At 49.5% G+C, this 13,825-nt stretch overlaps 1 protein-coding gene across 1 annotated transcript in view; it reads left to right on the top strand.

The window, feature by feature from the left end:
• Nucleotides 1-375: 375 nt before the first annotated feature.
• LOC311137590 (obscurin-like) overlaps nt 376-13,825 on the top strand; it is a gene marked incomplete at both ends in the record, with an annotated part of 70,355 nt that continues 56,905 nt past the window's right edge. Inside the window, 8 exons of the mRNA XM_084172098.1 lie at nt 376-412; nt 568-852; nt 1,162-1,323; nt 1,415-1,519; nt 1,652-1,918; nt 5,031-5,300; nt 6,976-7,242; nt 7,459-7,722. Of these exons, the coding sequence (XP_084028224.1) occupies nt 376-412; nt 568-852; nt 1,162-1,323; nt 1,415-1,519; nt 1,652-1,918; nt 5,031-5,300; nt 6,976-7,242; nt 7,459-7,722 (1,657 nt within the window). The remainder of the gene's footprint in view (nt 413-567; nt 853-1,161; nt 1,324-1,414; nt 1,520-1,651; nt 1,919-5,030; nt 5,301-6,975; nt 7,243-7,458; nt 7,723-13,825) is intronic.

Here is a 13,825-nt window from a genome sequence, read left to right as displayed (position 1 = left end):
TAGTGGAGCCTACTTCTCCCATCATTAATATACATACTGCTGAGTCTATATTAGTGTAGCTGAGCTCAGCCAAGTGAAGTGTCAGAGAGGACTTGTCGTCTTCATTATACATGCCCAGCCATGCCACATCAAAGTATAACCATATTAAAGTGTTGCTCTCAGGTTCTGGCCACGTTGGTCCTCCATTTTAAAACATGTCAATGAGAAGGAGAGAGTGGAGGGGTTATTTACAAGTCAACGTGAAAATGTTCTTGATTTATAGCATGTTTTAAAAGATGTATCAAACTGTATAGTTTTAGCCCTAGGGACAACCTAGAGATACGGACAAGGGGAAAGCCAATCAGAAGTGGCTGAGGCCATCACTCCTGACAGACCATGGGAGATAAGTCCGGGAGAAAACTAGCTGCTGCAAGTAAGACCTCAACTTCATGGGACACATTCTATACAGTTACTTGTCTTCACCTTTGTGTTTCGTTCAAATGTATTGAATATTCAATGACCCGTTATACAAATATGAAAAGGTTCCAACAAGTGTGTGTGTCTTACTTTCTGTCCGTCTGTCTGCAGAGAACCAGACCCAGCTACTGGTGGTGAAGGGTCTGGAGGATGTGGAGGTGTGTGAGAGCGAGGGTTGCACCTTCGAGGTGACCCTCAACCTGTCCTACATAGATGGCACATGGACCAAGGACGGGGTCAGGCTCAAGTCAAAGCCCACCTGTCGCATCGCTTCCCATCGGAATAAACACACTCTCACCTTCACCCGGGTCACCGTTGGAGACACTGGCCTGTTCTCCTTCCAGACTGATGGGGCCCAAAGCTGTATTCAAACCTCAGGTCAACTCATTGTCATAGGTAACAGTATGACAGGACACAACAGAGGAGTAATGCAAAGTACAGGACCAATTGCATGACCCTCAGTCTAATTATTCTTTAATAGCTTGGAAGTCTTGTTGTCAGTCTGTCTCTACATTAGCCCAATATCTTCTCACTAACTTGGCATCCTGGCTAATGGCTTGGCCTAGAAGCAATGTCAAATTACAGATAAATCTCAGTACAGATCAAAGATAAATCAGTAGATATTTAGATCAAATCCCATACTGGATCTCTAGGTAATATATGTCTGTCTGCCTGTCTGTCTGTGTGCCTGTGGTTGTCTGCCAGCCAGAGACATCCAGATCATGAAGGAGTTGGATGACAAGGAAGTGACTGAGAGGCAGAGTGTGACCTTCCTGTGTGAGGTCAACTATGAGAACGTGGACGGGCGCTGGTACAGAGACAACACCAGGATCAAACACGGAGACAACGTCAAGATCAGACACGAGGGTGAGCATGGGACACAACTGAGCCTAGTCATGGACATGTGTCTACAGGTCAGGATACTACTGATGAAACATATATTTCTATCTGAACACAGGTAAAACGCATACCATGTGCTTCAAGTCTGTAAGGCCAGCAAATGCTGGGGAGATCAAGTTCACTGCAGACAGGGTCTCCTCCTATGCAATTCTCACGGTGAAAGGTGAACAACAACTATTTTGAGATTCAACAACATCAATGCTCCTCAGTGACTCAAAAACCTTTGTCTGGATTAGGGGCCTTCTCTGATTAATGTTCACTAAACAATGGTTCAATGTTACTGCTGTCTCCACAGAGCTGCCTGTGCAGATAGTGAAGCCTCTGAGAGTGAAGATTGCTATGTACAAACACAAAGGCCTGCTGGAGTGCCAGGTGTCGCGGGCCAACGCCCAGGTCAGGTGGTTCAAGAACAGGCATGAGATCCAGCCCAGCCGGAAGCACCAGATCGTCAGCGATGACGTCTACAGGCAGCTCCACATCGACGAAGTGGTCTCGTCTGATGAGGACACCTACACCTGTGATGCTCATGATGACAAGACGTCCTGTCAGCTGTTAGTGGAGGGTGAGCTGCTCACACTCATTGTGATTAGTTCTGACTTATTATTAACAGTTCCAATGTTACTTATATTCCTGTATTAAATATTAATAAACAGTTTATAAGCAGATCTTCATACAAAGTGTGTCCCCCCTCTTACTTACAATCGATTAATAACCAAAACACCTCATTGTCACGGTCGTCTATGTCGTCCAAGTATGACCAAGGCGCAGCGTGTCCAAGAAACATGACTTTAATGATAAAGCACGTAAATACAAAACAAAAGACGACTCAATGAAGTCCACGGTACACTGACCGAAACGGAACAAAAACCCACAATTCCCACAGGAAAACATTCAGATAAATATGGCTCCCAATCAGAGATAACGAGCCGACAGCTGACACTCGTTACCTCCGATTGGGAGTCATAGACCAAACCTAGAAATGAAGCCAACAGAAAAGCAAACATAGAAATACACCCAAACCCAACATAACAAAATACACCCTGGCTCAAACACAAAAGTCCCGGAGCCAGAGTGTCACAGTACCCCCCCCTAAAGGTGCGAACTCCGGGCGCACCAGCATACAGTCTAGGGGAGGGTCTGGGTGGGCGTCTGTCCACGGTGGCGGTTCTGGCCCTGGTCGTGGTCCCCACCCCACCTTAGTCACTATCCGCTTCCGTAGCCTCCTCCACATGACCACCCCCCAACTAAACCCCACTGGATTAAGGGGCGGCACCGGACTAAAGGGCAGCACCGGACTAAGGGGCAGCACCGGACTAAGGGGCAGTACCGGACTAAGGGGCAGCACCAGGATAAGGGGCAGCACCGGGCTAAGGGACAGCACCGGGCTAAGGGACAGCACCGGACTCAATGGCGGATCCTGGCTGGCTGGCTCTGGCGGATCCTGGCTGGACGGCTCTGGCGGATCCTGGCTGGACGGCTCATGGCTGGCTGAAGGATCTGGCTGCTCATGGCTGGCTGACGGATCTGGCTGCTCATGGCTGGCTGACGGATCTGGCTGCTCATGGCTGGCCGACGGATCTGGCTGCTCATGGCTGGCCGACGGATCTGGCTGCTCATGGCTGGCCGACGGATCTGGCTGCTCATGGCTGGCCGACGGATCTGGCTGCTCATGGCTGGCTGACGGATCTGGCTGCTCATGGCTGGCCGACGGATCTGGCTGCTCATGGCTGGCCGACGGATCTGGCTGCTCATGGCTGGCCGACGGATCTGGCTGCTCATGGCTGGCCGACGGATCTGGCTGCTCATGGCTGGCCGACGGATCTGGCTGCTCATGGCTGGCCCAAGGCTCTGGCTGATCCTGTCTGGCGGAAGGCTCTGGCTGATCCGGTCTGGCGGAAGGCTCTGGCTGATCCTGTCTGGCGGAAGGCTCTGGCTGATCCTGTCTGGCGGAAGGCTCTGGCTGATCCTGTCTGGCGGAAGGCTCTGGCTGATCCTGTCTGGCGGAAGGCTCTGGCTGATCCTGTCTGGCGGAAGGCTCTGGCTGATCCTGTCTGGCGGAAGGCTCTGGCTGATCCTGTCTGGCGGAAGGCTTTAGCGGCTCCGGTCTGGCGGACGGCTCTGAAGGCTCATGGCAGACGGGCGGCTTATGCAGCGCTTGGCAGACGGACAGTTCAGACGGCGTTGGGCAGACAGGCAGTTCAGGCGCCGTTGGGCAGACGGGCAGTTCAAGCGCCGTTGGGCAGACGGGCAGTTCAGGCGCCGTTGGGCAGACGGGCAGTTCAGGCGCCGTTGGGCAGACGGCAGACTCTGGCCGGCCGAGACGCACTATAGGCCTGGTGCGTGGTGCCGGAACTGGTGGTCCCGGGCTGAGGACACGCATCTCAGGGCTAGTGCGGGGAGCAGCAACAGGGCGCACAGGACTCTGGGGACACACAGGAGGCTTGGTGCGTGGTGTAGGCACTGGTGGTACTGGGCTGGAGCGGGGAGGTGGCGCCGGAAATACCGGACCGTGCAGGCGTACTGGCTCCCTTGAGCACTGAGCCTGCCCAACCTTACCTGGTTGTATACTCCCCGTCGCCCGACCAGTACGGGAAGGAGGAATAACCCGCACCGGGCTATGTAGGCGAACCGGGGACACCATGCGTAAGGCTGGTGCCATGTAAGCTGGCCCGAGGAGACGCACTGGTGGCCTGATGCGTTGGGCCGGCTTCATGACATCCGGCTCAACGCTCAATCTAGCCCGGCCGATACGTGGAGCTGGAATGTACCGAACCGGGCTATGCCTGCGTACAGGAGACACCATGCGCTCTACTGCGTAACACGGTGTCTGCCCGTACTCTCGCTCTCCACGGTAAGTCCAGGGAGTAGGCGCAGGTCTCCTACCTGACTTCGCCACACTCCCTTTAAGCCCCCCCCCAAGAAATGTTTGGGTAGTACCCACGGGCTTCCAGCCTCGACTCCGTGCTGCCTCCTCATACCACCTCCTCTCGGCTTTAGCTGCCTCCAGCTCTTCACGAGGGCGGCGATATTCTCCCGGTTGTGCCCAAGGACCCTTTCCAGCCCGTATCTCCTCCCATGTCCATGAATCCTTTGGAGGCGTCCATAAATCCTGTGTAGGTAGGTCCTGTTGCCGCTTGACACGCTGCTTGGTCCTTTTGCGGTGGGTTTTTCTGTCACGGTCGTCTATGTCGTCCAAGTATGACCAAGGCGCAGCGTGTCCAAGAAACATGACTTTAATGATAAAGCACGTAAATACAAAACAAAAGACGACTCAATGAAGTCCACGGTACACTGACCGAAACGGAACAAAAACCCACAATTCCCACAGGAAAACATTCAGATAAATATGGCTCCCAATCAGAGATAACGAGCCGACAGCTGACACTCGTTACCTCCGATTGGGAGTCATAGACCAAACCTAGAAATGAAGCCAACAGAAAAGCAAACATAGAAATACACCCAAACCCAACATAACAAAATACACCCTGGCTCAAATACAAAAGTCCCGGAGCCAGAGTGTCACACTCATTCAACCAAATATACTGTATCCACACTGAAGTAATCCAACTATCTATCTCACACCCTTCCTGGAGTGTACCCTTTCTCTCTGAAATGGACTCTGCTTTCTCTGGAAGGGAAGATACTGATGGAGTGTGTGCCCTCTATGTGTGCAGAGCAGGCTATCAGCATATTGCGGGGGCTGAGGTCCCTGGAGGTGACGGAGCCCAGGGAGGCCCTGTTCCAGGTGGAGATCAACCTGCGGGCGGGGAGACCCCCAAAGTGGACCCTGGATGGAGAGGTCCTGATGGAGGGGCCTAGAGTGAGCATAGACCGGGAGGGGACCATGCACAGCCTCTGCTTCAACAGCACAGACAGCTCTATGACCGGTACCGTGCAGTTCAACGCCGGGAAGAGCCGCTCCACCGCACAGCTCACTGTCAAGGGTAAGGTAGTACATTGATTATCAAATCAAATCAAATCAAATTTTATTGGTCACATGCGCCGAATACAACAGGTGCAGACATTACAGTGAAATGCTTACTTATAGCCCTTAACCAACAGTGCATTTATTTTAAACAAAAAAAGTAAGAATAAAACAACAACAAAAAAGTGTTGAGAAAAAAAGAGCAGAAGTAAAATAAAGTGACAGTAGGGAGGCTATATATACAGTAAAATAAAGTGACAGTAGGGAGGCTATATATACAGGGGGGTACCGTTGCATAGTCAATGTGCGGGGGCACCGGCTAGTTGAGGTAGTTGAGGTAATATGTACATGTGGGTAGAGTTAAAGTGACTATGCATAAATACTTAACAGAGTAGCAGCAGCGTAAAAAGGATGGGGTGGGGGGGCAGTGCAAATATTCCGGGTAGCCATGATTAGCTGTTCAGGAGTCTTATGGCTTGGGGGTAGAAGCTGTTGAGAAGTCTTTTGGACCTAGACTTGGCACTCCGGTACCGCTTGCCGTGCGGTAGCAGAGAGAACAGTCTATGACTAGGGTGGCTGGAGTCTTTGACAATTTTGAGGGCCTTCCTCTGACACCGCCTGGTATAGAGGTCCTGGATGGCAGGGAGCTTTGCCCCAGTGATGTACTGGGCCGTACGCACTACCCTCTGTAGTGCCTTGCGGTCAGAGGCCAAGCAGTTGCCATACCAGGCGGTGATGCAACCAGTCAGGATGCTCTCGATGGTGCAGCTGTAGAATTTTTTGAGGATCTGAGGACCCATGCCAAATCTTTTTAGTCTCCTGAGGGGGAATAGGCTTTGTCGTGCCCTCTTCACGACTGTCTTGGTGTGTTTGGACCATGATAGTTCGTTGGTGATGTGGACACCAAGGAACTTGAAGCTCTCAACCTGTTCCACTACAGCCCCGTCGATGAGAATGGGGGCGTGCTCAGTCCTCTTTTTTTTCCTGTAGTCCACAATCATCTCCTTTGTCTTGGTCACGTTGAGGGAGAGGTTGTTGTCCTGGCACCACACGGCCAGATCTCTGACCTCCTCCCTATAGGCTGTCTCATCGTTGTCGGTGATCAGGCCTACCACTGTTGTGTCGTCGGCAAACTTAATGATGGTGTTGGAGTCGTGCCTGGCCATGCAGTCATGGGTGAACAGAGAGTACAGGAGGGGACTGAGCACGCACCCCTGAGGGGCCCCCGTGTTGAGGATCAGTGTGGCAGATGTGTTGTTACCTACCCTTACCACCTGGGGGCGGCCCGTCAGGAAGTCCAGGATCCAGTTGCAGAGGGAGGTGTTTAGTCCCAGGATCCTTAGCTTAGTGATGAGCTTAGAGGGCACTATGGTGTTGAATGCTGAGCTGTAGTCAATGAATAGCATTCTCACGTAGGTGTTCCTCTTGTCCAGGTGGGAAAGGGCAGTGTGGAGTGCGATAGAGATTGCATCATCTGTGGATCTGTTGGGGCGGTATGCAAATTGGAGTGGGTCTAGGGTTTCTGGGATTATGCTGTTGATGTGAGCCATGACCAGTCTTTCACTAAGTGAAAGTTGTAACGAAACCCTGCTTACTGTTGGCAGTGGCCCTCCAGGCTCTGGGCTAGAACACTGTATTGCTAGAGGTGTGTACAGTACAGTATTATATCATTATCCATCCCTGTACCTTTCCAGAGCGCCCTCTAAAGGTGGTCCAGCCCATGCCAGACGTGGAGGCTAAAGAGAACAGCTCGGTCACACTGAGCTGTCAGTTCGCCCCCTCCCCCAGGGTGGTGCGCTGGTACAGAGGCCGCACCGCCCTGCAGACGTCCAGCAAGTACAGCATGAGGACGGAGAAGAGCCAGGCAGAGCTGACCATCCAGGGCCTCAAGGAGAGCGATACTGGCCAGTACAGCTGCATGGCTGGAGGGTCAAAGAGCACGGCCAAGGTCACTGTGGAGGGTGAGGATGTATAAAAGAGGATTGTGTTTTTTGGAGACAAAGCTTCAATGTTCAGATGTTTAATCATGGAAATGAATTGCAGCTTCATGCTTGATTTTGTCTTTATGTACCACCAAGTACTGTATGGTGTGTTTAATCTACACTGTGCTGAACAGTAGATATTACCACAAACAAACCCTGACACCATGGATATGAGCTATTTATATTTGTTTTCAGTGCGAAGGCTAAAGATCATAAGGCACCTGGAGCACGTGGAGGTGGAGGAGGATAGCAACGCCACGTTCACCTGTGAGCTCAACTATGTGGTCGCCAATGTGCAGTGGCTCCTGAACGACAAACATCTTAACGCCAACCCCGTCACCAGGATCCAAAACATGGGCACCATCCACAGCCTCACCATCAAAAAGCTCTGCCCCCAGGAGAGCAGAGTCACGTTCAAAGCCGGCCTGCTCACCGAGTCCACCTCCCTCAAGGTCAAAGGTGAGCCTTGTACAGTTGTCAATTCTCACTTGTGAGCAGCCACTGCAAGAGAAACTGAGAAACTAGTGTAATGCTAGTGGTTGTATGTGTCCAGTCAGTACTGGTTAAGTCTTAAAGCACAGTATCTGAAACGTATAGAGATCTGATTAGAATACGAGGCAAATCTAATAGACTCGGTTTTGACTTTGACCTGAAGATGGTTGAGTCTGATATAATCTGATATCCTTCAGTAGGGCTGTGGAGGTCATGACATTTCTTCAGCTGGTGATTGTCAAGCAAATAACTGCCAGTCTCACAGTAATTGACCGTTAATTAACATAAACACATTTAGTATGGCTTCCACGCATAGCCTACAAGCCACTGATGAAGACTTTTGGAACATCTATATTTTAAAAAGTCTAATAAATCCATGTAATATAGCCTACACCAACACAATAAATCCATTATTTATTTTAGACAGGTCTAAAGAAACATGATGTGAAGAAAATGTAGTCTATTTCAGAAGAACAGAATAGCATACTCTGAGTTTTCCTTATGTTAGGCACTGATCTGGCTATGCCATATGGCTGTGGGCTACACTAGTTCATTTAGCAGACAAGATTTGCTAAGAATTCCGTGGCATTATTTTATATTATTTTATAGTATGAAGAATACAATTGAACATAGCTGAATAAAATAGAAAGGATATTTTCTCCAAACGATTTGAGGGAGTGCACACATGCAGATATTCTGTGTTGAGCGGTTAACAAAGGAACATGTCCTCCTATATGTTTAAATTATAGTTATTTATGTAACTTTAGTTGTGATACAAACGTTGGGCTATATATTTTGATTTTCAATGCATTCTAAGGCTGCATCATCGACTCTAATGATGAATTGAAAAAAAAGTTGCATGAAAGGCATGAGCTCTGCTTAGTTTTTTTGCGCAGACTGTACACACTTCATCAGTCTCTCATTCACAATTTGACAAGCACTTGATAATGCCTTGAATTTCCCGGCAGCATCCCCTTTGTGTGGCCATAATGCACCCTAAAAATATCCATGCCCTTTGCAGCCAGTGGCGTTTGTGCCCTTGGGCTGAATATAATAATTATAATTCCCTTCTCCCGGCTGCCTGCTCAAAAGCACCTCTCACTCAAATGGCTCTCCGTCACGTGATCGGGTCTTTCTCACAGGCTACAAGTGAAGACAGACACATCAGGGACACAACTGCTCGCATCCTTATCCAATTCCAAGGAGCATATTGAAGATATTGGAAGAACTATCCACATTTACTTTTCATCAGCCAACAAGATTAGTAGGCCTAATGAACAGCAAAAGCACTAGCCTATGTCAATCTACTATCCCTCATAGTACAAAAGTTGACAGTAGTCTGGGACAGTTGTGGTATGGGATAGATCCCAAATTACTACAACCACTAGCATCGAAAAACCTTTTTTAAGCATTGAGGCTGACACAACAGATCATAACGTTTAGCTTAAAATGTTGATAAACTATTAAGCTACTTATTCACATTATAAGTGCAGCAATGCACACGCAGTAGTAGGCTATAAGCGCGAATGTTACATTAGCGGGAAAACACCATGACCGCAAATGCTATTATGCATGTAATGCTTTTATTATGAAGGTGCATTTTTCATGGTGAAAATTATCTTCCCCAAACTTGAAACTCATGTGCTGCGTATGTACAGTGAGGGAAAAAAGTATTTGATCACCTGCTGATTTTGTACATTTGCCCACTGACAAAGAAATGATCAGTCTATACTTTTAATGGTAGGTTTATTTGAACAGTGAGAGACAGAATAACAACAACAAAATCCAGAAAAACGCATGTCAAAAATGTTATAAATTGATTTGCATTTTAATGAGGGAAATAAGTATTTGACCCCTCTGCAAAACATGACTTAGTACTTGGTGGCAAAACCCTTGTTGGCAATCACAGAGGTCAGACGTTTCTTGTAGTTGGCCACCAGGTTTGCACACATCTCAGGATTTTGTCCCACTCCTCTGTGCAGATCTTCTCCAAGTCATAAAGGTTTCGAGGCTGACGTTTGGCAACTCGAACCTTCAGCTCCCTCCACATATTTTCTATGGGATTAAGGTCTGGAGACAGGCTAGGCCACTCCAGGACCTTAATGTGCTTCTACTTGAGCCACTCTTTTGTTGCCTTGGCTGTATGTTTTGGGTCATTGTCATGCTGGAATACCCATCCATGACCCATTTTCAATGCCCTGGCTGAGGGAAGGAGGATCTCACCCAAGATTTGACGGTACATGGCCCCGTCCATCATCCCTTTGATGCAGTGAAGTTGTCCTGTCCCCTTAGCAGAAAAACTCCCCCAAAGCAAAATGTTTCCACCTCCATGTTTGACGGTGGGGATGGTGTTCTTGGGGTCATAGGCAGCATTCCTCCTCCTCCAAATACGGCAAGTTGAGTTGATGCCAAAGAGCTCCATTTTGGTCTCATCTGACCACAACATTTTCACCCAGTTCTCCTCTGAATCATTCAGATGTTCATTGGCAAACTTCAGACGGGCATGTCTATGTGCTTTCTTGAGCAGGGGGACCTTGCGGGTGCTGCAGAATTTCAGTCCTTCATGGCGTAGTGTGTTACCAATTGTTTTCCTGGTGACTATGGTCCCAGCTGCCTTGAGATCATTGACACGATCCTCCCATGTAGTTCTGGGCTGATTCCTCACCGTTCTCATGATCATTGCAACTCCACGAGGTGAGATCTTGCATGGAGCCCCAGGCCGAGGGAGATTGACAGTTATTTTGTGTTTCTTCCATTTGCGAATAAACGCACCAACTGTTGTCAACTTCTCACCAAGCTGCTTGGCGATGGTCTTGTAGCTCATTCCAGCCTTGTGTAGGTCTACAATCTTGTCCCTGACATCCTTGGAGAGCTCTTTGGTCTTGGCCATGGTGGAGAGTTTGGAATCTGATTGATTGATTGCTTCTGTGGACAGGTGTCTTTTATACAGGTAACAAGCTGAGATTAGGAGCACTGATCATTTCGTTGTCAGTGGGCAAACGTATAAAATCAGCAGGGGATCAAATACTTTTTCCCCTCATAGTTAGGCTCTACACCCATTGTAAAGTGGATTAATGTGCTTAATTTTAAGAAGTTAATTGCCCACTTTCATTGTGATACAAACCTTATCAAAACTTATAGGCCTATGGGCTAGGCTACATGAGGTGTGGTACTATGATTTGAAAAAGTCGCAAAAAATAGACATGCGTTTTTTGCCTTACTGCACAGAAGCTGGGCATCATTCACAAGTGATAATATATAATTCACAAGTGAGAGGATAATATTGTCACCCAGCAGACTATTCTTGATTTAATCTTGTCTTTACATATACTAAATAATATATGTGTGAAATTTGTTTTGATTTAGAATGGACCATTATCATGCACCTGTCTCGAAACAGGGACAGCGAGAAAAAACACGTCATTTACATTTACATTTACGTCATTCAGCAGACGCTCTTATCCAGAGCGACTTACAATTTGGTGCATTCACCTTATAGCCAGTGGGATAACCACTTTACAATGTGTTTTTTTTTTTTTTTTGGGGGGGGGGGGGGTGGCGTAATGGGGGTAGAAGGATTACTTTATCCTATCCCATGTATTCCTTAAAGAGGTGGGGTTTCAAGTGTCTCCGGAAGGTGGTGAGTGACTCCGCTGTCCTGGCATCGTGAGGGGGCTTGTTCCACCATTGGGGTGCCAGAGCAGCGAACAGTTTTGACTGGGCTGAGCGGGAACTGTGCTTCCGCAGAGGTAGGGGGGCCAGCAGGCCAGAGGTGGATGAACGCAATGCCCTCGTTTGGGTGTAGGGACTGATCAGAGCCTGAAGGTACGGACGTGCCGTTCCCCTCACAGCTCCGTAGGCAAGCACCATGGTCTTGTAGCAGATGCAAGCTTCAACTGGAAGCCAGTGTACTGTGCGGAGGAGCGGGGTGACGTGAGAGAACTTGGGAAGGTTGAACACCAGACGGGCTGCGGCATTCTGGATGAGTTGTAGGGGTTTAATGGCACAGGCAGGGAGCCCAGCCAACAGCGAGTTGCAGTAATCCAGACGGGAGATGACAAGTGCCTGGATTAGGACCTGGGCTGCTTCCTGTGTAAGGCAGGGTCGTACTCTCCGAATGTTGTAGAGCATGAACCTACAGGATCGGGTCACCGCCTTGATATTAGCGGAGAACGACAGGGTGTTGTACAGGGTCACGCCAAGGCTCTTCGCACTCTGGGAGGAGGACACAACGGAGTTGTCAACTATGATGGCGAGATCATGGAACGGGCAGTCCTTCCCCGGGAGGAAGAGCAGCTCCGTCTTGCCAAGGTTCAGCTTGAGGTGGTGATCTGTCATCCACACTGATATGTCTGCCAGACATGCAGAGATGCGATTCACCACCTGGTTATCAGAAGGGGGAAAGGAGAAGATTAGTTGTGTGTCGTCTGCATAGCATTGATAGGAGAGGCCATATGAGGATATGACAGAGCCAAGTGACTTGGTGTATAGCGAGAATAGGAGAGGGCCTAGAACTGAGCCCTGGGGGACACCAGTGGTGAGAGCATGTGGTGCGGAGACAGATTCTCGCCACGCCACTTGGTAGGAGCGACCGGTCAGGTAGGACGCAATCCAAGAGTGAGCCGCGCCGGAGATGCCCAACTCGGAGAGGGTGGAGAGGAGGATCTGATGGTTCACAGTATCAAAGGCAGCAGACAGGTCTAGAAGGACAAGAGCAGAGGAGAGAGAGTTAGCTTTAGCAGTGCGGAGAGCCTCCGTGACACAGAGAAGAGCAGTCTCAGTTGAATGACCAGTCTTGAAACCTGACTGGTTTGGATCAAGAAGGTCATTCTGAGAGAGATAGCAAGAGAGTTGGCTAAAGACGGCACGCTCAAGAGTTTTGGAGAGAAAAGAAAGAAGGGATACTGGTCTGTAGTTGTTGACATCAGAGGGATCGAGTGTTGGTTTTTTGAGAAGGGGTGCAACTCTCGCTCTCTTGAAGACAGAAGGGACATAGCCAGCGGTCAAGGATGAGTTGATGAGCGAGGTAAGGTAAGGGAGAAGGTCACCGGAGATAGTCTGGAGAAGAGAGGAGGGGATAGGGTCAAGCGGGCAGGTTGTTGGGCGGCCGGCCGTCACAAGTCGCAAGATTTTATCTGGAGAGAGAGGGGAGAAAGTAGTCAAAGCATAGGGTAGGGCAGTGTGAGCAGGACCAGCAGTGTCATTTGACTTAACAAACGAGGATCGGATGTCGTCAACCTTCTTTTCAAAATGGTTGACGAAGTCATCCACAGAGAGGGGGGGGGGGGGGGGGGGGGATTCAGCAGGGAGGAGAAGGTGGCAAAGAGCTTCCTAGGGTTAGAGGCAGATGCTTGGAATTTAGAGTGGTAGAAAGTGGCTTTAGCAGCAGAAACAGATGAAGAAAATGTAGAGAGGAGGGAGTGAAAAGATGCCAGGTCCGCAGGGAATCTAGTTTTCCTCCATTTCCGCTCGGCTGCCCGGAGCCCTGTTCTGTGAGCTCGCAATGAGTCGTCAAGCCACGGAGCAGGAGGGGAGGACCGAGCCGGCCGGGAGGATAGGGGACATAGAGAGTCAAAGGATGCAGAAAGGGAGGAGAGGAGGGTTGAGGAGGCAGAATCAGGAGATTGGAGGGAGAAGGCTTGAGCAGAGGGAAGAGATGATAGGATGGAAGAGGAGAGAGTAGCGGGAGAGAGAGAGCGAAGGTTGCGACGGCGTATTTCCATCTGAGTAGGGGCAGAGTGAGTAGTGTTGGAGGAGAGCGAGAGAGAAAAGGATACAAAGTAGTGGTCGGAGACATGGAGGGGAGTTACAGTGAGATTAGTAGAAGAACAGCATCTAGTAAAGATGAGGTCAAGCGTGTTGCCTGCCTTGTGAGTAGGGGGGGACGGTGAGAGGGTGAGGTCAAAAGAGGAGAGGAGTGGAAAGAAGGAGGCAGAGAGAAATGAGTCAAAGGTAGACATAGGGAGGTTGAAGTCACCCAGAACTGTGAGGGGTGAGCAATCCTCAGGAAAGGAACTTATCAAGGCGTCAAGCTCATTGATGAACTCTCCAAGGGAAACTGGAGGGCGAT

This window comes from Coregonus lavaretus (genome assembly GCF_964263955.1).
Source record: "Coregonus lavaretus genome assembly, chromosome: 11".
Taxonomy (NCBI): domain Eukaryota; kingdom Metazoa; phylum Chordata; class Actinopteri; order Salmoniformes; family Salmonidae; genus Coregonus; species Coregonus lavaretus.
Note: the sequence above shows the minus strand (reverse complement) of the source record. Positions and strands in the feature narration are given on the sequence as shown.